The following is a 22,051-nucleotide window of genomic DNA, read 5'->3' on the forward strand; positions in this document are numbered from 1 at the left end:
CCATGTATAACCGAATTTATTTGCAGCCTGTCTCACATCCTGCTTCTCTTTAATCCTGACATCTATTTCAAGATTAAAGAGGCCATCCTCATGGAAGGGGAGGTTCTCAGCTAATGCTTTCCCTTCCTCTGATAAATTGAACATAGCCACGCATGCCGTCTCATAGACGTACCTGTAGAGAACAAATTCCCTGCCATCTCAGCGAGATGCTTAGCAAAATCTTTTTTGTATTTTTGATAAAGCAACAGCCTCAGCTTGTAAAGCCCTAGGTAGGCGCTGCTGGTCCATTGCAAGTGTCTCAATGTGCGGCATTATTTTGTCCCACAAAAATTTTTGGTACCCACTCAGGTAGGTCGCATAGTGCGCCATACGCGTGAGGAGACCTGAAGACAGGTGTGCCTTCTTCCCCATGGTATCCATCTTTTTTCCCTCTCTATCAGGAGGAGTGGTGAGGGAATTCTTGGGGCGTCTGGTCTTAGCTACCTCGGCCACAACAGTGTTAGGCTTAGGAGGAGAGATTACCCATCTGTTAGAAGATACATCCATCTTATATAGAGCATCAAGCCTCCTTGGGATTGCTGGCACCAACATGGGAGACATATCAACTACACGTGCCAGCTTCAAAAGGTAAGATAAGGCAGGCAGAGTGGTAGAGGGTGAAGAAACTTGTTCTTTGGAAGGAAACATGGGATCGTTGACATGTTCTGGAGCCTTAGGGTCGGGCAGATCTAAAGCTTTAATCAACCTTCCAATCAGAGCATTAAATTTATTCACTTCAGCAGGGTGTATCATGGAATTATTATCAGTTTCCCCTTGACATAAATAATTAGGCACATTAGAATCTTCGGCTGAAGTGTCCAGTTCCATAGGTACTTGCTCAATTCCCTCAGGATGGGAATCAGAGCCTGGTCTCTGAGGAGTTGAATCACCTTGTGTGCGAGGAGAAACCAGCACAGGGTCGTCTCTAGATAGGTTATTATTGGATTCTGCTACCGCACTTGCGGATTGAGAGGAGATCAGCACAACACTTGAATTATTCTGTGGTTGATGTGTAGAGGATATCACACCAGCTGGTCTACAACGAAACTGGGTGTTTAGCACAATTTGAGCTGCACACTGGGGCCTTTCTGCAGCCGCTGCGGATGTGGAGGGGCCCTCCATATCAGCTGGATGTACATCATAACTCCAAAACTCCTCCACCCTGTGATGGTTGATGCACAGAGCATTGACATACAAGCCTGCATGGGCATCCTATGGCCCGAGTGCCCCTCTTGCCAACATCCTGAGTGTGGGCAGCAACCCATGGGAGGTTGGTTTCAGTAAGGTGGGTGGGGATAATGAGGATGCCTATGGAGTTTTGGCACCCTTGGAGGAGGAGAGGAGGAGGATGAAGTAGAAGAGCGACCGCAGGCCCTGCCCCTTGAGGCCGACCGATATCAGCGGTGTCGAGATCGGGAACTTCTCCTTGAGGGCGATCTCAAGTGCCTAGGGCGCTTGCTTCCTCTCCTGGAAGTGCGCCCTGGCCACGGCTGATCATAGAAGTCCTGCGCCGCCCTCGGGGTTGAGCCAGCTGGCTCGAATATCTCCCACTGGAGGCAGAGCTAGGCTCCCATGCCTCCCTCCTTGATTGGCCCCGATATCGGCGGGCTGAGAGAAGCAGTGAACCAAAGTTGGATTTTGGATCTGTCTATCTTAAAGGTGTCAGAAAAGGCATATATCTAATTATTAATCTAAGATGCAGCCTGCCTCTACGGCAAGTGTTACAACAGCTTGTTCCAAGAAACTGTTTGTGGTCAGCGGATGTGGTCGGCCAATTACTGTAAGATATAACGCAATAGATACCCTGCTCATAGAAATGCATAAGAAGTTTGTTTACTCTGAAGGAAGTGTCTTCCATAACCCTAGACTGTTGGTGGTGAGCTACGAGAAGGCATTTCTGCAGCTGGATGTACCACATGATGCACTTTCCAAAGGAGAATGAACAGTTTCCATGCTGATGCTCACCTCTAGGGACAACCTCAAAGCACATGAAGTCTCCACACCTTTGCAAGTAGTTTGGACTAGATTCCACATTCATTTATCAGATTAAGAATCATGACCAGAATTTAGAGCCCCACTCTGGGAAAACCTTGAACGAGGCCCCTATGGCCAACTACCATTGGAAACCGAGATTCCATTTAAACATTAGGAAGCACTTGAAAGGTAAGAGCAGCTCAATGGTGGCAATTAGAGGGTGGCACTTGCTTGGGGGGGGGGGGGTCCAAAATGCCCTCCAATTTGGGCAAATTCACCACATTGACTTCAATCCCCAAAACCTTGGGAGACGGGATTAAAACTGGCATTTATGTTCATACCATGTGCTGCTATGTTCACTATTGCCTTGAGCCTCAGTTCATAATGCCACACTATCAAGGTATCCCACAATGACAACAACAGAACCTTTATAATGCCACACTATCAAGATATCCCACAATGAAAACAGAACCCACCTTCCTAAGAGATGGACTACAGAATCCCCCTTGACTCTCTTGCCATAGGGGCTCTCCTTGGCTTTTTGGATGCCTTTGTGGGGAAACAGCAGCAGCATTGGCCCTTCTGAAAACCTGGATCCCAAGCGACCTCTTTGGCAGTCCCCCTTTAAAAGCATTTAAGTATAAATTCGAACATATATATCCCCAGTCTCTATCAGGTCAATACTTTTTGGTAGACTCAGAAGGCCATCTCCCAGCCACCTCTTTCTTCTCTTATTCAACCACATAGGTTTAGGTTTAATGAAACTTTTTTATTGTAATCCAAAAGGTAACAGAACAAGGCTGAAATGATATTTCTGCAAGTCCTCCAGCTGATATTGTAAGCCATACCAGTCTTTTTCTTTTTAAACGTTTTCCTGACAGGCAATCCTTTAAAAAATTTCATATGATCGATTCACAGTACAGTAAACTCCACCTGAACTCATTTTAACGGTGGTTTAAAAATAAGATGCCCCTCCCCCCAAATAAAAATAAAATTAAAAACCCTCCAAACTGTCCCCTCCCTCCCGGCATATTTCATGGTCAGAACTCACAAGTCTGTACAAAATGTTCATTTTATAAAGCTCTGATGTAAAAATCAAATCAAGCAGCATTTACACAAGTGCAGTAGAGGGACTTCCTGGCCTTTCCCCCAAAGGCTCACTTTCAGCGATGGTTTATGGTGGAGAACAATCCCATCCCAGCGCCTGCTCTTCCGAGGAAGTCCTTGGCCTCAATGCTAAACGGGGACGGGGGGCTTGGCTTTTTGGTCATCCTTCTCCTTGTCCTTGCTTTTCTTGGACTTCTTCTTCTTGTGTTTATGCTTCTGGCTCTTCTCTGCCTCGGACTCGGGCCCTGCGTGCTTCTTATGCTTCTTGTGCTTCTTGTGCTTCTTATGTTTCTTCTTCTCCTTCTTCTTCCGCTTCTTCTTGCTGTCCTGGCTTTCGGCAGAGCTGGGACTGCTGCTGCGGCTCCTTCCAGCACTTTCCGAGGGGCTCCGGCTGGGGCTGCTGGTGCTCTGGCTCCCTTCCACTGCCGAGACAGAGGCTGAAGCGACTGTTCCTGCCCCCGGCCCAGTGGCAATGGCCTCCTTTGGCAAATTGTTGGCAGCAGCATTGGTAGCATTCTTGTCCTTCCCCTCCTTGGGCTTCTCCACTTTGGCTGAGGCATTGCTGTCACTGTCGCTCTCATTGTAGTCAGGAACGAAGGCGGCCTCATCCGTTTCTCTCGTTGGGTCGGAAGAGAGCCGGGATGTGTGACTCGGCTGGGGCTTTGGTGGTTTGGGGGCGCTCTTCTTGCACCCAGCTCCCGGATCGCGTGTCTCCGATGAACTGCCCCGAGGCCGGTGTGAGGCCTTGCTCCCTCCTCCGGCCATCTTCTCCTTGGTGCTCCGGTGCTCAGACGAGAGTGGGCGCTTTTCCCTCTCCTTGCCGGAGCCCCTCTCCTGGGACTTGTGGTGCTCTGCTGATGAGCGTCGGGAGTCATGGGCTGCAGCCTTGTGCTCGTTTGGCCTGCACTCCCTAGGAGGGCTGTAGCTGTTCCATTTTGGGTCCCAGGCCTCCTTTTTTGGTGGCTCTGTCCTCTCCTCCCTGCCTTTGTTCTTTGTCCCAGAAGTGGAGGAGGAAGATTCTCTAGTGCGGGAAGGGGAGGCCCTTTTCCTTGAAGGATCGTTCCTCTCCTCCCGTCGCTTGGATCCTGAGTGGTCTCTGCCACTGCTGCTCTCGTGATCATGCTTCTTTTCCCTGCTGGGAGTGAAGTCCTTTGCAGAGGAGGAGGAAGTGTGGGTTGCGTCTTGTTTCTCTGGGGCTCTGCTCTCCCGGGAGAAGTGAGAGGAGGAGGAGGCCCTGGCGTTCCCCGTCTCAGCACTGTGTTCGGAGCGCTCCTTCTCCAGCTGCAGGCCACTCTTCCTTTTCTCAGATGAGTCTCGCTCAGACACAGCGTGATCCTGGTCTTTGGCTTTCCCTTTCTCACTGGACGCTGTGCTTTTGGAGTTTTTGGGTTCCAGCTGCCCTAAAGTTTCGTGCCCGGTTTCCCTGAGGGTTTTCTGGGTCTTCTCCAAAGGAGGCTCGAGCTCCTTCTCGTTCTGTTTGAGGGAGGTAGAGGGTTGCTTTGCGCTGACATTCTTGATGACGCTGACAGGCTTCGTAATGGCAGAAGGCAGCTGGGCAGGTTTAGCGACTGCCTGTTCCTCCTCCTCCTCCGAATCGAAATCATCCTTGTCCCACTTGGACTGGGGGACTTGGATCATGATGATCACATCTTCCGCAGGAGCTGTGATGTCGTTGTTGTACTCTTCCATGGTCTTGATGACGGTTCGCTTGGTGTCCAGCTTGTCCTCCGCCTTCCTAACAGGGCTCCCACCAGCAGAGCTTGTACTAAACGGGGGGGGGGGGGGGGGAACCAAAAACAAATAGGTTAGGATAGAGATGAACATGGCCAACTATTCATTGGGCAATGAATTTTCACAAAGCTAGGGCAATCCACCAAAACGACCTTTGCATACAAAATTACGTGATGAAGCTGGGAGCCACCTTTCCCATGAAAACTACGACTGGGAGTGCAAAAGCATGGCCTTAATCTCTAGAGGGGGAAACATCTAAACTGCTAAACCCTCTCACAGGTGGCATGTCATCTGCTGCATAACTGCACTCAGCTTCAGATTTGGGGACTATGCCTTGCTAAATGAACCTGAATTAGCTCAATGTAAGATAAATAAGAAGCCATGGAAACATGGGTTGCTGACCTGTAAACGTGCTTCTTCAAGTGTACTGTCTGTGAAATTAGCACATGTGGTTTTCCCCTGCACATGAGCAGTAGCTTCGGAACATTCTAGCTTAAAGTAAAGTTTAGTGAAGCTATGCCCATCCTCCCAATGGTATATATATAGCCAGTGGGCGTGGCTGAGCCTAGTTTTTCGCCGCCGCGACAGCGAAGTACCAGGCATGACATTAGAGGATGGGCGGATTTGTGCTAATTTCACAGACAGTACACTCGAAGAAACACGTTTACAGGTAAGCAACCCATGTTTCTTCTTCGTGCTATCTGTGAAATGAGCACATGTGGTTGACTTAACAAGTAAGTACCTGGAGGTGGGTCATGCCACGCAGGAGAAAAGGACAGCTCTGCCGAATGATGCATCATTTTTAGCCAGGACGTTGAACTTGTAGTGAGCAGCAAACATCGAAGGGGTCGACCCGGTTGCTGCTCTGGAGATTTCTTCTATAGAGACACCTCTTAAAAAAGCCTGTGATATAGAGACTGCCCTAGTAGAGTGGGCTTTAATTCCTGGAGGTGGAGGCTTGCCAGCCAGTTGATAGCCCAGTTGGATTGTAGAAACTATCCATGAGGCAAGCCTTTGGGCAGTTATAGGCATTCCCAAGACATCTTTCCTATACTTTAGGAAAAGCTTGGGTGATTTTCTATGAGGTGATGTTCTGTGTAGGTAAAAGGAGAGGGCCCTTTTTACATCTAAGGAATGGAGGGCAATCTCCAACTGAGTGAGGGTTTTGGAAAAAAGGCTGGAAGGGTAATGTCTTGGTACATGTGGAAATGAGAGACTACTTTAGGGAGAAAAGTGACGTCTGTATGAGGACAAAGTTGAAAGCGAACAAAAGGAGGATCAGAGCGGAAGGTCGTTAGTTCACTGGCCCTGCGTGCTGAAGTAATGGCAACGAGGAAAGCAGTTTTCCAGGAGAGGTGGGATATGTCGCTAGTCAACATGGGTTCGAAAGGAGGTTTGGATAGTTGGGAAAGGACGAGCTCTAAGCTTCATGCCAGGAGAGGTAAGGAGGTGGGTGGATGGATATTTTTGTATCCCTTAAGGAAGAGACAAATCAAGGGGTCCTGAAAAAGGGATTGGAGGCCTGATTTTCTCCTATACCAGGAGAGTGTAGCTAGATAGCATTTGATAGAGGAGAGGGTGAATCCCTTTGTGGATAGATGGACTAAAAAGTCCAGGATTAGGGAAATAGGAGCCGATTGGGGCTGGTGGCCCAATGGCTATAGAAAGTTTTGGAACATTTTCCATTTGTAAGTATAGGACTTTTTAGTAGATGTCTTTTGGGCTGCTTGTATTATGAGTCTGACTGACTTGGAGAGGTGGGAAGTGGTCTGATTCTCCATGCCATGAGTTGGAGGCAGAGGAGATCTGGGTGATGAATCAGCCCATCTTGAAGAGTGAGGAGATCGGGGTCGGGTCGAAGGCGAAGAAAGTCACCTCGTGACGCTTGGAGGAGAGGAGTGAACCAGGGTTGGCGTGGCCATCATGGGGCGATTAGAATGCAATCTGAGTTGTCTGAAATGAGCTTTGCTACAACTCTGGGGAGGAGTGGAAGGGGAGGCAAGGCGTAAAGGAGACCTTGAGACCATTGGAAAAGGAAGGTGTCTCCTAAGCAGCCTGGGAATGCGTGAGGTCGTAATCTTGCGCAGTACTTTGCGCAGTGGGAGTTTGTTGGGGACACAAAGATATCTATCTGTGGACAGCCCCATTGGAGTGTGAGGGAGCGAAAATGTTTGGGATTGAGGTGCCATTCGTGATTGTTCGATGGCATTCTGGTCAGGGAGTTGGCTAGCGTGTTGTCTTCTCCGGGGAGATGGATTGCTATGAGGAAGGTGTTGTGTAGGATGCACCACTCCCAAATCCGGATGGATATGGAGAGGAGCCTGTGTGAGTGGGTCCCTCTCTGTTTGTTTATGTAATATTTGACAGTCGTGTTGTCTGTTAGAATTTGGATTGTATGGTTGGATATTAGCGTGGAGAAGGCCCGGAGTGCCTTCTCTACTGCTATGAGTTCTAGGGCATTGATGTGATATTGTTGTTCTTGTAGGGACAAGCGCCCGCTGATCTTGAGTCCCTGGAGGTGAGGAGGCATCTCGTCAGGGTCAGTGAGGGGGGAGGGGTTGTGAAGGGTAGGCCCGAGCATACATTGGACCTCTTTGTCCACCATGACAGGCATTGTAGTATTGTGGGAGGGAGGGGGAGGGTCATGGATTGTTTGTCTTGAAGAGGATTGAATACTGAGAGGAACCAGGATTGGAGGGGGAGGAGGCGAAGGTGTGCGAAGGGTTTAAACATTTGTGGTAGAGGACATATGGCCAAGGACAGATTGGATAGACCAGGTGGAGCAGTGGCCTCGTGACTGGATGTTTATCGATCGTCTGGGAGGTAAGCTCTTTGTGAGGTGGAGTCTAGGATAGCTCCTATAAACTGTATTCTTTGGGTGGGTATCAGGTTGGACTTGTTGTAGTTGACCACCAGGCCGAGGTCCTGTAAGAGAGACAAAGTGTAATGGATGTCAGAGTGCAGCTGGTCAGGAGAATTTGCTGACAGCAACCAGTCATCTAAATATGGGAAAATGGTAATACCCTGCTGGCGAAGGTGGGAGGCAACCACCGCCATAAGTTTAGTAAAAACCCTGGGGGTTGCTGAAAGTCCGAAGGGGAGAGAATTGAACAAATAGGAGTAGTTGTCAATTGTGAAGGTGAGGTATTTGCGGTAGGATTTTCTAATTGAAATATAGAAATATGCGTCAGTGAGGTCAATGGTAGCTAACCATGATCCTTTTGTAATAAATGGGAGGATGGTAGGAAGGGTGACCATCCAAAATTTTCGTGGTTTGATGAACAGGTTAATATTGCGGAGGTCCAGGATGGGGCGAAGGCCGCCATCCCGTTTGTCAACAAGAATGTATCTAGAAAAGAAACAAAAATGTAATTGGTGGGTGGGAGTGGGTGATATGGCTCCCTTGTGGAGGAGAGAGTGAATCTCATCCCACAGGGTGGGACATGATTGGGTTGAGAGGATTTTCCCTGGAAGGGGAAGAGAGTCAAATTCTATGGCATATCCTTTGTCTATGATGTCAAGGACCCAAGTGTCAGTGGTTATGGCTTGCTATTGTGGCAAGAAATAGTGGAGTCTGTCGAGGAATGAATGGCAGGAGTTTTGAGAGAGGAGGGAGTTTGGGGATAGGGGAGGGCTAAAAGCGCAGTTTTTTATTGTCAGGCAGTTTTGAGCCACGGTACTGACCCTTGAACAGAGGGGGTGGTCTCTTGGATCCCGGAGCGGGAAACTGAGGTCGTTGTTTTCCTCTGTAGGCTGGAGAGTTGTAGTGTCTCCAAAAGGGATGGGGATAGTGGTAGTATGGTCCCCATCTCTGGCAGTTGTAAGGTTGGTATGGTTGTTGCTTGTATTTATTGACAGTCTGTTTCATTTTATGAGAGTGCTCTAGTTGAGAATCAGTCTCTGGGTTGAAGAGGCCTGTCTCATCCATGGGGAGATCTTCGATGAGGGAGTGCTGTGAATATGAGAGGATAGAGGATCTAAGCCAAGCATGCCATCTCAAGGAGACTGCTCCGGCTATGAGTTTGCCTGAAGTGTCTGCTGTATTTTTTGCAAGGTCTTTTTGAAGATTGGAGAGAATGAGTGCCTCTTGTCTAAATGCTTTTGCCATCGCCTGATGAGTAGGAGGCAGTAAATCAAGGTAGGGGCCCAATTTGTTCCAGAGGAAGGTTTGGTAAACGCTCATGTAAACGCCATAGTGTGCGATACGAGCAAAGAGGCATGGTGAGGAATAAAAAAATTTGGCCATTGTATCAAGTTTTCTACCTTCTTTGTCAGAAGGAGCTGATTGGTTTCTTTGTATTGGTTTTGGTTGGGCATCAGGGTAGAGGACGAGGACGTTAAGATCGTCCGGGGAGGCCCTGCTCTCGGTCCCGCCTGCGTCACAGGCGCGGCTGGCGGGGATGAGGGACAGGGCCTTCTCGGTGGTGGCTCCTCGGCTATGGAATGCCCTACCCGTAGACATCAGGCAGGCCCCTTCGTTGCTGGCATTCCGGAGGAAGGTCAAGACGTGGCTCTATGAACAAGCGTTTGGCTAACAATGCAACTGAACTCATGAAGACGGTATAAATGAACAAGCAACGGTAGGATTATGAGAACGGAATCTGATTTTTACTGAGGCATTGATGACTATGTTGTGTTGCTTTGTATTGTCTGTCGTGTATGTTGTGTTTTAACTAATTGTTATTGTTATATAAATTGTATTGTAAACCGCATTGAGTCGCCGAATTAGGCTGAAAAATGCGGTATAAAAATAAAGCAAATAATAATAATAAATAAATCAGTGACAACAGAATTTGCCTTAGGTAACTTGGCAAGCCAAGGAGCAGAAGACAAGTCAATACAATACAGATTATCGGCCCGTTTGGGGGTGGCTGGAACCAGCCCTGGGGCTATACCAATAGTCTTGAGCAGCTTAGAAAGATAAGGTATTGTGGGGAGGGCAGTGGAGGAGTGTTGTTGTTGTTCAGCAGAGGGAAAATAAGGATCTTGCACCACGTCAGTGGATTGGGCATGAGTGATATTTAGGGCTCTAGAAAGCCTGATTAGTAAAGCTGAAAAGTTTTTGAAATCTTTTGACTGGAGATCAGGGTCAGGGGAGTTGGGATTGGTATGTCAGAGGAAGAATCAAGATAAATGGTATCTTCAGGTTGGGAATCTTGAGGAGGGGGTGTGGGTAGAGGGGGAGTTGGTGCTGAAGTGTGGGGAAGAGGAGAGACAAGGAGGAGCAGCCATGGAGGAGGAAGGGTGGTGAGGCTGATGGGGGGGGGGGAAGAGTCAGGAGGGGGTTGAGAGCGATAATGCTCTCCTGGTGGAAAAAAAACCCAGGTAAAAGGGAAAAGGAAGGGGGTACATAGGGAAGGGATAGTCATAAGGATTATGATAGCGGGGATCGGGTGGTGACCTGTGTATCTGGAGGAGGAGCGTGAGGGGCTCCTGGAATGGAATCGGGACTGGGAGGGAGAGGGGGAGTGTCTCCTGTAGCGTGGAGACTGCAGAGGATGGCCCGCGCGGCTTTTTGGAGGCTGGGGAGCTTGCTCCGGTACCAGGGAGGGAGGGAGGGTTTGAGAGGCAGGAAGCTGAGCTGGAGAGAGAGATGGAGGAGACTCAGGAGGGCGAAGCCCTTCCTGCTCGGTACTGAGCTGGGCTGAAAGAAGCTCGAACGGAAGGAGGTGAGGCGGGTCCTCAATATCCAGGAAGGAGGCTTGCTCACGCCCACTCTGGAGGAGTTGAATAGGCTGAATAGGCTGAGGTGGGAGCTCCAATGTGGGAGGACTCAAGGGCTGGTTGCCAGTGAGATCAATGGTATCTTCAGGTTGCTGAGTTACCATCCCTGGGTCTTAGTCTGCTTTTCTTTCGCTTTTTCTTTAGACTTGTGAGAAGTCTGTTTGGATGTTTTTGGCCTTTTACGCAGAGCCTCGGTGGAGGAACCAGGAGCCGCCGCATGAGTATTTTGCTCCATGTTGGGTGGAGGCTGGGCTGGTATGTCTTCCTGGGGAGATGGAAGTGCGGGCTGCTCAGCCAAGGGCTGGGGGTGCCGCACTTCATCTGGGGCTAGGGCCTGCTCGTAAAGGCAAGCTTTGAGGCAGGAGTCTCTGCTCTTTTGAGCCCTAGTGGTAAAAGCCCTACAAATAGCACACGATTGAGGGTTGTGTGATTCACCCAGGCATAGCAGACATTTCAAATGTTTAGCGGCTTCGGGGAGGTTAGCCCTGCATGCCGAGCATTTTTTAAAGAAGGAAGAGGACATAATGGTCTTATCTTTCCGTTAGCCAGTCCTTGGTCAGGGTTGGAGAAGGTAGAGTAGTCAGGGAGTCCGAGGTCAAAAAATGAGTAAATCCAATAAAGATGAGGGAGAGCGAAGTTCCTGTACTACTGCTGGCGCGGAAAAAAGAACTAGGCTCAGCTACGCCCACTGGCTATATATATACTATTGGGAGGATGGGCGTGGCTTCACTAAAACTTTACTTTAAGCTAGAATGTTCCGAAGCTAGTGCTTATGCGCAGGGGAAAACCACATGTGTTCATTTCACAGACAGCACGAAGAAGAAACTTCCTCATGGATACATTTGGGCTATTTTTATTTATTCTTATTATTATTTTATCTCACTTTTTCTCTCTAAAAAAAAAGAGACTCAAAGCAACTTATTATCACTGTCTATCGTCCACTCAAGAGTTGGTGTCAATACCTGATGCTACTATTCTGCTCCCAGAGTGATTTAAGGTGGCCAAATATGAATCTTTCTGCAAGATTCAAGAGTATACAAGTTCAGCCTGACATGAACTCAAATTTAAACAGATTTTTCATTATTACTCAAAAGGTACCTGGTGTAATCCACTAGCGTTGAACCAGTTCCGTCCGTCACTGCCACCTTTCTCCTCATCTTTCCCTTCGTTTTCTCTGGCTTCACTTTGCTGCTGGTCGTTGGCTCAGGCTTCTCAGCCAGAGCCTCTTTGGCAGGAGGAGCATTTTCGGTGCTAGTAATCTTCTTGCCCGTCTCCCTGTTCAGCTTAATTTTTTTCATCGGGACAGCGGGCAGAACCGTTTTGTCCTTTTCGGGTGTCTTCTCCGACTTCTCATCTTCGGGCTCAGCTTTCACTCCCTTTGGTGCAGGTTTGGATTCTGCGCTTTCTGGTTTGGGAGTCTTAGACGACGCAGCTCCTTGTTCCTTATTATCTCCTTTTTCCTCAGTCTTCTTCCTTTTCTCCGGCTTGACCTCCACAGGTTTGCCCTTGTCCAAGGGCTTCCTGGACTTCTCCTCCTTACTTGATGACTTCTCTGGCTTGACCTCCTTGGAGGGGTGCTCCTTCTTGCTCTTCTCTTCTTTGCACAACCGGCTGTCTGGGTGCTCCTTAGCCCCGCGAGGATGGACCTTGCGTGGTGTGCCCACTGGCTTCTCCTCTGTCTGGGAGGATGAGGTCTTTGCACTATCGGCCTTTGTTGTCTCCTCCTTTGCTTTCTTGGTGGGGGGCTCTGCTCGTGGAGACTTTTCACGGTCAGCCTCCACTTTCTCTTGGGGCCCCTTGGGAGGCTTGGCTTGGGTCTCTTTCTTGCTGGTGGCTGGGACAGGAGCGGCTGGAGCATCCATTTTCCGCTTAAGCTTTTCGGCCTTTGCTTTTGGCTTCTCCTTCCGCTCCTTGTCAGAGATGGGTTTGAAGGCGACAGAATTGGCATCCATTGGCTCATCCCGGACAGGGGTGCCATCATCTCTGCTGGGGAGCACGAAAAGTGGGTCCGGCTTGCCATCTTCTCCTGCAGAAGAAGGGGGATCCCTGGGCTTCCGGGACCCTTCTAGCGGATCAACACTAAGGAAGCCTTCTCCCTCTTCTCTCCTTCTCCTTCGGTGCTTCTTGTGTTTATTTCCTTTGGCATCTCCTGAGGGATTCTCAACTTCCTTCTCTTTCGGTTTCACCATGTCTTTCAAACCATGGCCTTCTCTGTCAGTTAACTTCTCAGGGTAGCCCCCGCCTAGGTTCCGGTTCCGGTGTCCCAGTGCAGTGGGATATTCATCCCTGCGACCTCGGATGTACGGGGAGTTCTCTCGCCGGGGTCCAAGAGGCCCAAATCTCTCTGGGGAGAAGTTCTCTCTGTTCAGCAGCGGCCTGGGCTGGGCCCCGGGCAAGATGCCCTTGTAGTACTTCTCCCACTCTCGGTAGCGGATCTCCCAGTTGTGAAGCCTCTCTTTCTCATAGGGGTCCCTCATGTCTACAGGCCGGCCATAGTATGCCTTCATTTCATAAACAGGAACCTCCCGGTAGCGGCCAAAGTACTCCCGCTCCCCTTCCGGCTGAGGAACCGGGGGGTGCTTGTTTGGGGACTGAGCTCTGTAGACAGGTGATCTAGACCGAGAATGGTATCTGCGGTAGGGAGATCTTGACCTTGACCGGTGGTAGCCATGTGACCGCGAGCGGGAGCGGTAGTTGCGGCTCTTTGCCCGAGCTCTGCGGGGGTACGGTGGGGAGCGGGAATAGGAGCGGGAGTGCGAGCGGCTGAAGGAGCGGGAGTAGGACCGAGAACGAGAGGAACCGGAACGGGACTTGGAGTATGTGTAGGAGCTCCGTGAATACGAGGATGCACTGTAGGGCGACTTGGACCTTAGGAGCAAAACAAAAAAAGGAGGAGAAAGGGCCATGTTTTATTATAGCCTCTTGTAACTTTTTTCTCATTACAAGGCAGAACAGATGTTCAAGTACAAAATTCATTTGCTTTCTGCTTCAAGCTAAATTAAGAGGGCCAAAAGGACACAGATCACATGGATACTGCAGACACATTATTCAGGACAGTGGCGTCCATCCTTTGGTTCTTCAGGCAATTGGGGCTTCATCTCCCAGAAGCCCTGATCAGGAATTCTGGGAGCTAAAGTCCAAAAACACCTGGAAGAGCAAAGATTGGGCACCACTGATTACAATTTTCTCAAACTCAAGAGGGGACTTTTTAAAAAGAAGCTGCCAGAACGGATCCTCTCTCTTGTCACAAACTGCCTCTGGAATTCCAGGGGTATCAGAAAAAAATTATGCTTCTTTTGGGAAGAAAACATATGAAACCCTATGTGACTTGCTCTGCGTATTCAACTATTCTTGGGATTGCAGTCACATGCTTGTGATTGTTGTGAGTCTTCAGCTTGGTGACCCTAACATGGGTTTTCTTGGCAGATTGGCCCCAATACAGCAAAATGACCCTGCTGAGACCTTAGGGGATATTAGTGGTCATGTTGAGGGCAAAGCAATTTCTGAACTCCCATCCAATAGGGAGAGGATTGTAGGAGCCTTGGAGCTCCCACAAAAAGGGATCTGGGGGCTCGATACAGGCCCCAGGCTTCCCTCCTATGATCACACTGGTGGTCAACTGCTCGCCTGCTCCTCCGTCGCTTTGTGTCCAAGAGCACTGAGATGACAAAAAAGCCTTCCTCAAAGTAGGGACCGAGCCAGGCTCCCTCCTTTGCCTCCTTAAACACACAGATGCAAGAAAAAAGAATTACCGGGAGTAAGAACGCCTGCGTTCTTTCTGGATTTTCTTATATTCCATTAGTTCTTTAGCAAAATCATTTGTAAACTCATCGAGCTTTGATTTTTTCTTTTCCCTGTTAAAATAAGGAAATCAGGGTGAGGCCAAGCAACCAGGTGCTGCCGGAAAAAGCATTCCTATGAACAACACCGAGGTGGAAAAGCGGACAACACGGCATGCAAGTGACAGAAAAAACATGCGACTCAGCGGCGAGGTTTTAATCTCGAGGGTTACTGTTTACAGCGGGAGTGAACAACCAATGTTTGCAGCCTAGTGTTATATGTCATTTCTGCTCACATCCCCAAATGGTCAACACAACAGAAGGAGAAGGAAACAGAATGGAACGGAATGGAACGTGGTCCAGCACCAAATACTTACTCCTCTTTCAGCCTCCGTTGCTCCCTGTAAAACTCCTCCCTAGAGAGGGGAGGAGCCTGTGTTGTTGGGATGGCATTGGAGTGAGCCGTTGGCACGGGAGTTGGCACCCAGGGGGTCGAGAGGTTGCCAGGTGCTGGGGGGAATCCCGGTGGAGGGACCACGTACCCAGCCGGAGGGGGCTGCCCCGGGGGGAATTGTGGGGGAAACTGTGGGGGAGGGACCCCTGGGGGGAGGGGCAGTGCATGAGGGGGAGGGGGGTGCGGATAGAGGGGCGGCGGAGGAGGAGGCACGGGCACAAAGACCGGTGTCGAGGCTGGCAGTGTTGGGGCCTGGGTCCTTTGTGTGCGGTCATTATGCGGGCGTCCTCGGTTTGAACTTCTAAAGAAACCCAAAAAGATGTTGTCACTGAGGGTTACGCCCGGCTCACAAGAGAGGAATGCAACACGGCATCATCACGGCCCATCCTGCCTCACTGCCTGTCCTTCCGTGGCTCTCCTTTAGGCCCCTTTCCCTTGGCTGTGCTATTTAACCAACATTACCAAGAAAGGCACCACCCCAAGAAAGGCTCCAGCCAGAGACCCTCGCTCTCAATGCTGACTTTCCTCTTCCACACTTTGTAGTATCACACACTAATTTTCTGCTTTCTTGATGTAGCTTCTTAACTTCCCTTTCTTAACAATCTGTCTTGAAACTGCAACTCTGGCTTCTGGGATTTTAGAAATACCTAATGATCAGTGGAGCTCCCCAATACGGGCGACCTATTGGGGATGATCTGATTGCGCTTTTCCTGCCTGGCAGAAGGGGGTTGGACCGGATGTCCCTGGGAGTTTTTTTCAGCTCTAGGATTCTAAAACCAGGCTGGTGAGATCTACCCCTGACAGCCTGTCCCTTTCTACATCTGATAACTGAAAACTCTGTTTCCAAAAAATAAAAAATAAAACAGGATCACTTTGCTAAGGTGTCATTTGCTACCATCATATATTCCACTAAGTCCTCTCAGCAGCAAGTGATGCCTCCTAAAACCAAATCCCCAAATTCCAGGCTCCTAAAACCAAAACCCCTAAATTCCAGAAAGCCTCTCTAAGCACATAAAGAGATCGGTTTAATAAGCTTATCATATTCTAAACTTGCTACATGAGAGTAGGAAAAAGACAATTTGATGTTATACTTACGGCTCCCAGCCTGATCTGCTGCCTGCCGATCTAAGAGGGTTGGGTCTCACTGGCTGACCTACATGGAAATGGAAAAGGTAACTTTGAGCAAAGAACAAAGGGTCAATGCATGCAAGATTCAGGGAGAATGGGAGGCCACTTACCCATAGAGGGAATGGAATGCCCATGAGGACCCAGCTGCCCTCCCAAGAGGGGCTGCCCAAGCACTGGAACCTGGTAGCCCTTCAAAGAGGAAAAGGAAAAGGATCAGACGCTGATGATGGTGGTGGTAAGATACAAGAAGGAGTTCTATGCTGTGAAACGAGGCTTACCTTCTCCTCCAAAACAGTATTAATCGACAGCGAGGAAAGTGGTTTCGGGTGATCAGAAGCCGCCATGAGAGCCATGGCTGGCCCAATACCATCAGCCTCCCTGCAGAACAGCAAGGCAAACCAGACAGGTCAGGAACAAAAACGGGGCCTAGAAAGCCTCTCACACAGAGTTCTTAGGTACCTTTACTCTGGAAAAGTATCAGAAGAAACCAACTCCCTCAAGTATTAAAGGTGTTAGGCTGATGAATTTGGGAACATCACAATTGGGAGGCTCACAACTAGAGTGTGAGGTGCACACACGTAGCCAAGCGCTATTACTAACATACTACTTTCCTGTGACTATTAATTCACCTTATATGGGAAGGAAAGCCCAACCAAAGCAGGTGCAGTGTGTCCATCATCTCTGGCAATGATTTGCCTTGCTTTGGAGCTTTCGATGAGTGAAATGAGGAACATGGGAAACTTCACTGACCAGCTCGGTTTTACATCAAACTTGCTTCGAGAAGCAAGGCTGCTTGCACAGCCTTTCCTAAGATTCTGTGCTACCAACACTTCTGTGGAACCTCTGAGGCTGTGGCTTAGGTCAAAAGCCTATCCAACTGACAGTTCTGAGGAGCATCACCATAATGCAGGACTATCTGCTTCCCACACCCCCACTGAGGCTTTTCCATTTCCTAGTTTAATGCTAATCAGTTTACTGTAATAGTTTAACTGGTGCTGCTGGGAAAGGCATTCCTATGAACGACACTATGGCTGGCATCAGCTGGCATGCCATGAATATGCTGGAAACAAAGGCTGAAGTACGCTCTGCAGCACCAACTGACTTACCGGAACGGTCCATCAGGTTTGTCAGCGTGAAGAGCCAAGGCTAGCGATGCAGAAACCTCACCGGGCAATGGGGCCACAGACTGCTTCAGTGGCAAGGTGCCTGCTGTGGAGGCCAACTGCCCTGGGGGCAAGGGCAAGGGAAGGGCCAACGGCACAGCTGGGTGAAGGCTGGCTGGGGCGGAGGAGGCAAGGAGGGGGTCTTGCTGCCGGGGCCCCAGGGGCCGAGGGGCAGAGGGCAGGCTCCGTTGGACCACTGGCCTCAGGGGTGGGGCTGGTTTCCGCAGCCGCTTTGTATAGCCAGTTTCATTTTTGAAGTTGTTCACGGCCTGCAAAGAAGGAACCACAAGGCAGAAGAAGTCACGCCAGACAGCAAGACATGTCCTGAGCCCCATCAGTGATGAGGTCCACAAAGGAATGAAAACACACAGGTGAATTTGGGCCCATCATCAGTTGTCCAGAGGGGCATCTATCAGTCTCTCAAAGGGAACAAACTAGCCCAACCCTAACACCTTTCTGCTATATTTTTTAAACAGGGCCCTTCCAGCTGGACAAACACGGTAATCCAACAAATGCTTAGAATAAAGGTGAACTGACTCATTTGCACAGGTTGATGTTAAGTTACCTGTCGTAAAAACTTGTTGGCAATTAAAGCATCTGGTGAAACATCTATCTGATGGCAAGTTGGGCAGGTGTGCTCCTCCGACTCTAGCAGCGCAGTCCTGATACCTGCAAGTGGTTTAAAAGATATGTAAAATACTCATTCTGCAGAATACTGGACACTGATTAACATTAATCAGACCAACATTCTGTTTCCAATTCTCTCTATAGGGAGAACAACTCAGTCAAAACTTGTGTCTGAAGAAGAGGAGGAAGAGGAGTAATAGTAGTAGTAATATAATAATGGGACTTCTGAATTCAGACTGTAGAGTTTTGGAGCACAATACTCCTGACTTCATGATCATGGAAAAAAAAGTATGGGTCATCGATGTTGCAATCCCAGGAAACAGCAGAATTGACAAGATACAACTGGAAAAGCTGACACGATACGAGGATTTAAAGATCGAAATGCAAAGACTCTGAAACAAGCCAGTAAAGGTGGTCCCAGTGGTGATCAGTACAATGGGTACAGTGCCTAAAGACCTTAAAAACAATTGGCGCTGACAAAATCAGCACCTGTCAGCTGCAAAGGGCCATTCTTCTTGGTTCTGTATGCATTATTCGCCGATACATCACACAGTCCTAGACACTTAGGAAGTGTTCAATATGTTCAATACAAAAACTAGCATAGTAATCTTGTTTGCTGTGTACTAATCTTGTTGTGTATCAAATAATAACAATAATCCACTTGTACCCCACGTCAAACTGCAAGGAGAGGGGAATGAATTATTTTATTATTTTCTTCTATGGAATCAGGAGAAGGTTAAAGGCAACGGGACTCACATTCATCACAGTAGCTGTTTCCACAGCAGGGAATAACCACGGCATCTGTCATGATGTCTTTGCAGATGAGACACAGGAGTTCGTCTGGGATGGGGTCATCTTCCTCTGAGGAAGAAGAGGGCTCCTCTGGAAGGAAAGGGGGCTTCTCTTTCTTCCCTATAGCATAGGCCTCACTGAAAGGAAAGCATCCCAACTCAACATTAACTTCATAAAAACATTAAATGTGCAGCCCGCTTGCTTTTGTAGTTGGATATATGAAAAGTTGGTTTCCCTATCCAGACTACTGTTTTTGTTCAATTGCTATCAAGTTGGCTTTGACTTATGGTGACTCTCAGAGAGAGATGCACAATCCCCTTCTTCTTTCAAAGCTGTAGCTCCCTTAATTGATTCCTCCCACCTGTAATGTCAAGAGACAATCTCCTTGATTATCTTCCACCTTAGCAAAACTAGTAAGTCTTGTTGTTACATGGTATGTCCAGAGTATGAGACTCGGTTCCGTCCTGACTAAAAAATCTTCCGCAAATTAAAATGGTAAGGAAAGGAAAGAAGGGGAATCACTGCAGGATTGTAGGAAATAGCTGGGAAGTATTTTAAGTATGGCTTCACTAGTAGTATTATCTATCTTGAGGATAACTTTTCTATTCTAAGAGGATAGAAATAAAATAATAATAATACTTAAGCAGCCTGGCAAGATGTGACACAGAGAACGACTTGCTGTAGATCCAGGGATTTCCTGATCTATTCTTATGGCAGCCACATATTGAAAGTTTCCATCCGCATAAGCTAGCCCCACTTTGTGTCCCAAAGCTTAGCGGATACTTACGCATCGATGGTTGGGATGGCATATTTCCCTGTGTTGGTGAGCATGGCCCCCTTGGTGTTGGGGTCTTGCACCTCCATCATGAAGCTTCGCGGAATTCCAGTGCTCTTTTTAATTCGGGGAGTAGATTCAAAGTTTTTGTCCTGTCAAGTGGGGAAAGGAAAAACGTAAACTATTAGAGATTTTTTGTCCATTTTTCAAAACAAACCCCATTCAAATTATCTGGCTTTCTTGGAATGTACATTTTTTCACCGATTTTTTTAATCTATGTACTACTGCAGCTTAGAAAATGCTGTTTAAGACAGCTCATTTCTTAACTGGGAGAGATAACAGAAGGGTAAAAAAAATTCTCTTGTTCTCTGAATGAATGAGAGTCCAAATTTCATTAAAATGACTTTTCTGTGTCATTAGCACTCCATATTGAATAAGCAGACTGATTTCACCAGCACTTCACTGGAAATTAGACATATTTATTAGGGCTGGGCGGTTTCGTTCGTTAATTTCGTAATTCGTTAAAAATTCGTTATTTTTTTTATAACGAAGCGATAACGAACCATTCAGGAGCAACTTAAAATCAAAACGAATTTTTCAATTTGTTTCGTATTCATTTCGTATTCGTTTTGAAATCGTTTCGTTATTATTTTCGCATGTCTGGTGCAAGTTTTATAGTTGTTGTTTGTTTAATCAGTGAAAAAAAATTATAAATATCACACCAACAGTCAACAACAGAGGGAGAGGGAAGCTTCAGAAGTTCCCCCTGTCCCATTTGGAGGTTTTTTAGCGTATTGCGCGGTCGCGTCCGCCATTAACGAATCGATTCGTTATTGTTTCGTAATTGTTTCATAATTTCTGAAATTTCGAACTTTTTTAAAGAAAAATTTCGGAATTCTTTTAAAAATCGAAACGCAAAACCCCCCTAAAAACGAATCGAGTTTAGAAACAAATTTTTCCGTGGTTGCCCAGCCCTAATATTTATTTAGTTATTGTGTCAGAAGCAAGTTGAGGGTACAGTTAAAATGCATTTAAAACATGTTTTTTTTTTTTAAGAACTTGGCATTATGCTACATGTCCATTGACCATAAGCTGGCCACTTGAAGCACCTCTGGTGCCACTATGAGAAGGTCTTGCAGCATCAAACGACTTGCAGCATCAGAAATACATATCATATGACAAGAGATAGAAAAATGGCCCTGAAGAATATGCTACAGATATCAAACACATCAATTTCAGCCTGGCCAAAAATGCTGTCAAAAAAACTTCATTTAGAAGGATATTGCTTCCCGCAAATACAAGAAACATAACCTTTGTATTATAAGTTACACTCATATTGGAACGAAAGGCTAACACAATGCCAGCAAATGAACATATGTTATTTCAGCATCAGGCCCTTACCCCGTTGGTTGGGCAGATCTTTATATAATGACCAGGTTTTCCACAGCGAAAGCAAGTATAGGTTGGCGGAGGTGGTCCTGGGGCTTTCTTCATGTAACTAAAAAAGGTGTGAGAAAAGAGGTGTGCATCTTGGCAAGGTTTTTTTTTTCTTCGATTAAAATGTAAGTAAATTTTATTCCAAAATAAGCTATTTTGTTCTGTTTTTGCATATGGCATGAAGAAAACTTACTTGATAGGGTCATATTCGTGGCCAGACTGTGACATCATAGCTTTAATTTTATCTTCTTCAGAAGCATTGGCTTCAGCCAGATTGGCGGTCTGTTCAATAGGTAATCATGTGACACACACATTAGAAACACAATTATGTCCATTCAGTCAAAGACAAACACCACTCATTCAATCCTGTAAAGAGCAGCACACACAAAAAGCTAACTGGAGTTGTCTCAAAAACAGCTCAAGATGGTCCTGAAGATGTTCCAGGGAGTCCTTATGCCATTACATGATGTTTATTTTATGTGCCTGCCAGTGGGAGCTGAAAAGAGGAGGAGGAAGAAAGAGAAGAAGAAAAAAACCTTTTCTGCGGCTGGGGCATTCTCAACCTTAGGCTCTCTTGGTGGCTTACATAATGCCTTGTGTAACTGCTCCAGTTTCTTACGACATTTAGGTGGCCTGGAGTCAAGTGTGGGGAAAGGTCCCTTTCTGCCAAAGTGATGTGCCAAAAAGCCCTGTTTTTTAAGGCACTTTGCCGGCAAAGTGGTGCCACACTTGCGCTTCAATTGGTTTAAAGAGGACAGTGTCATCCTGAAAGAGATCCGCTCTGTTCTTCCACGTCACATGCCCCTAAAAGGGAAAAATGCAGGAACGCCATCGAAAAGCTGCCACACAAATCAAGAACGCAGCTTTCCAGATGACAGTCCTTTTAAGATGCTAAAGAAAGATGGCTCTCCGGACGCTAAATTGCAGAGACAAACCAAGTCTAAGGTGCTGCTAACTGACTGTTCAGGAAGTCAAGCACCTAACATCCAAAGCAGGCACACACACTTTCTTTTACACATTCATCCACAAAAGCAAACAGCTAGTTTCAACGTTTTATTAAACAGTCAATTAAGATACATCACTTTTCTTAACAATCCAGATTAACATCTATGAAATTGTTCACATTTACAGAGGACTACGGTGTTACAATAACTTAGCTAATTTGTTTGAACCCAAACAGGTTTACAGAACACATCCGATGAAACAAGGAAAAAAATAACATTAGTAGGAATAGACCAAAATTCAAATATGGCATTTAATACACAATAGGAATCAAAACAAAACTGTGAAAGCATATTTCCTCCATGCAAAAACTGTCTGC

The 22,051-nt window shown here is 47.4% G+C and overlaps 1 protein-coding gene across 1 annotated transcript in view; it reads right to left on the reverse strand.

Moving 5' to 3' along the window:
• Nucleotides 1-2,761: 2,761 nt before the first annotated feature.
• The window catches only part of LOC137095421 (E3 ubiquitin-protein ligase RBBP6-like), a 37,197-nt gene continuing 17,907 nt past the window's right edge, over nt 2,762-22,051 (reverse strand). Inside the window, exons 5-17 of the mRNA XM_067462081.1 lie at nt 20,924-21,012; nt 20,695-20,791; nt 19,306-19,445; nt 18,483-18,655; nt 17,665-17,768; nt 17,043-17,368; nt 16,215-16,314; nt 16,047-16,125; nt 15,904-15,961; nt 14,732-15,109; nt 14,328-14,429; nt 11,674-13,443; nt 2,762-4,885 (exon numbers count right to left, since the gene is read on the reverse strand). Coding sequence (XP_067318182.1) covers nt 3,250-4,885; nt 11,674-13,443; nt 14,328-14,429; nt 14,732-15,109; nt 15,904-15,961; nt 16,047-16,125; nt 16,215-16,314; nt 17,043-17,368; nt 17,665-17,768; nt 18,483-18,655; nt 19,306-19,445; nt 20,695-20,791; nt 20,924-21,012 — 5,052 coding nt within the window. The 3' untranslated portion in view covers nt 2,762-3,249. The remainder of the gene's footprint in view (nt 4,886-11,673; nt 13,444-14,327; nt 14,430-14,731; nt 15,110-15,903; nt 15,962-16,046; nt 16,126-16,214; nt 16,315-17,042; nt 17,369-17,664; nt 17,769-18,482; nt 18,656-19,305; nt 19,446-20,694; nt 20,792-20,923; nt 21,013-22,051) is intronic.

The sequence above is a fragment of the Anolis sagrei genome, chromosome Y, assembly GCF_037176765.1.
Source record: "Anolis sagrei isolate rAnoSag1 chromosome Y, rAnoSag1.mat, whole genome shotgun sequence".
Lineage (NCBI taxonomy): Eukaryota > Metazoa > Chordata > Lepidosauria > Squamata > Dactyloidae > Anolis > Anolis sagrei.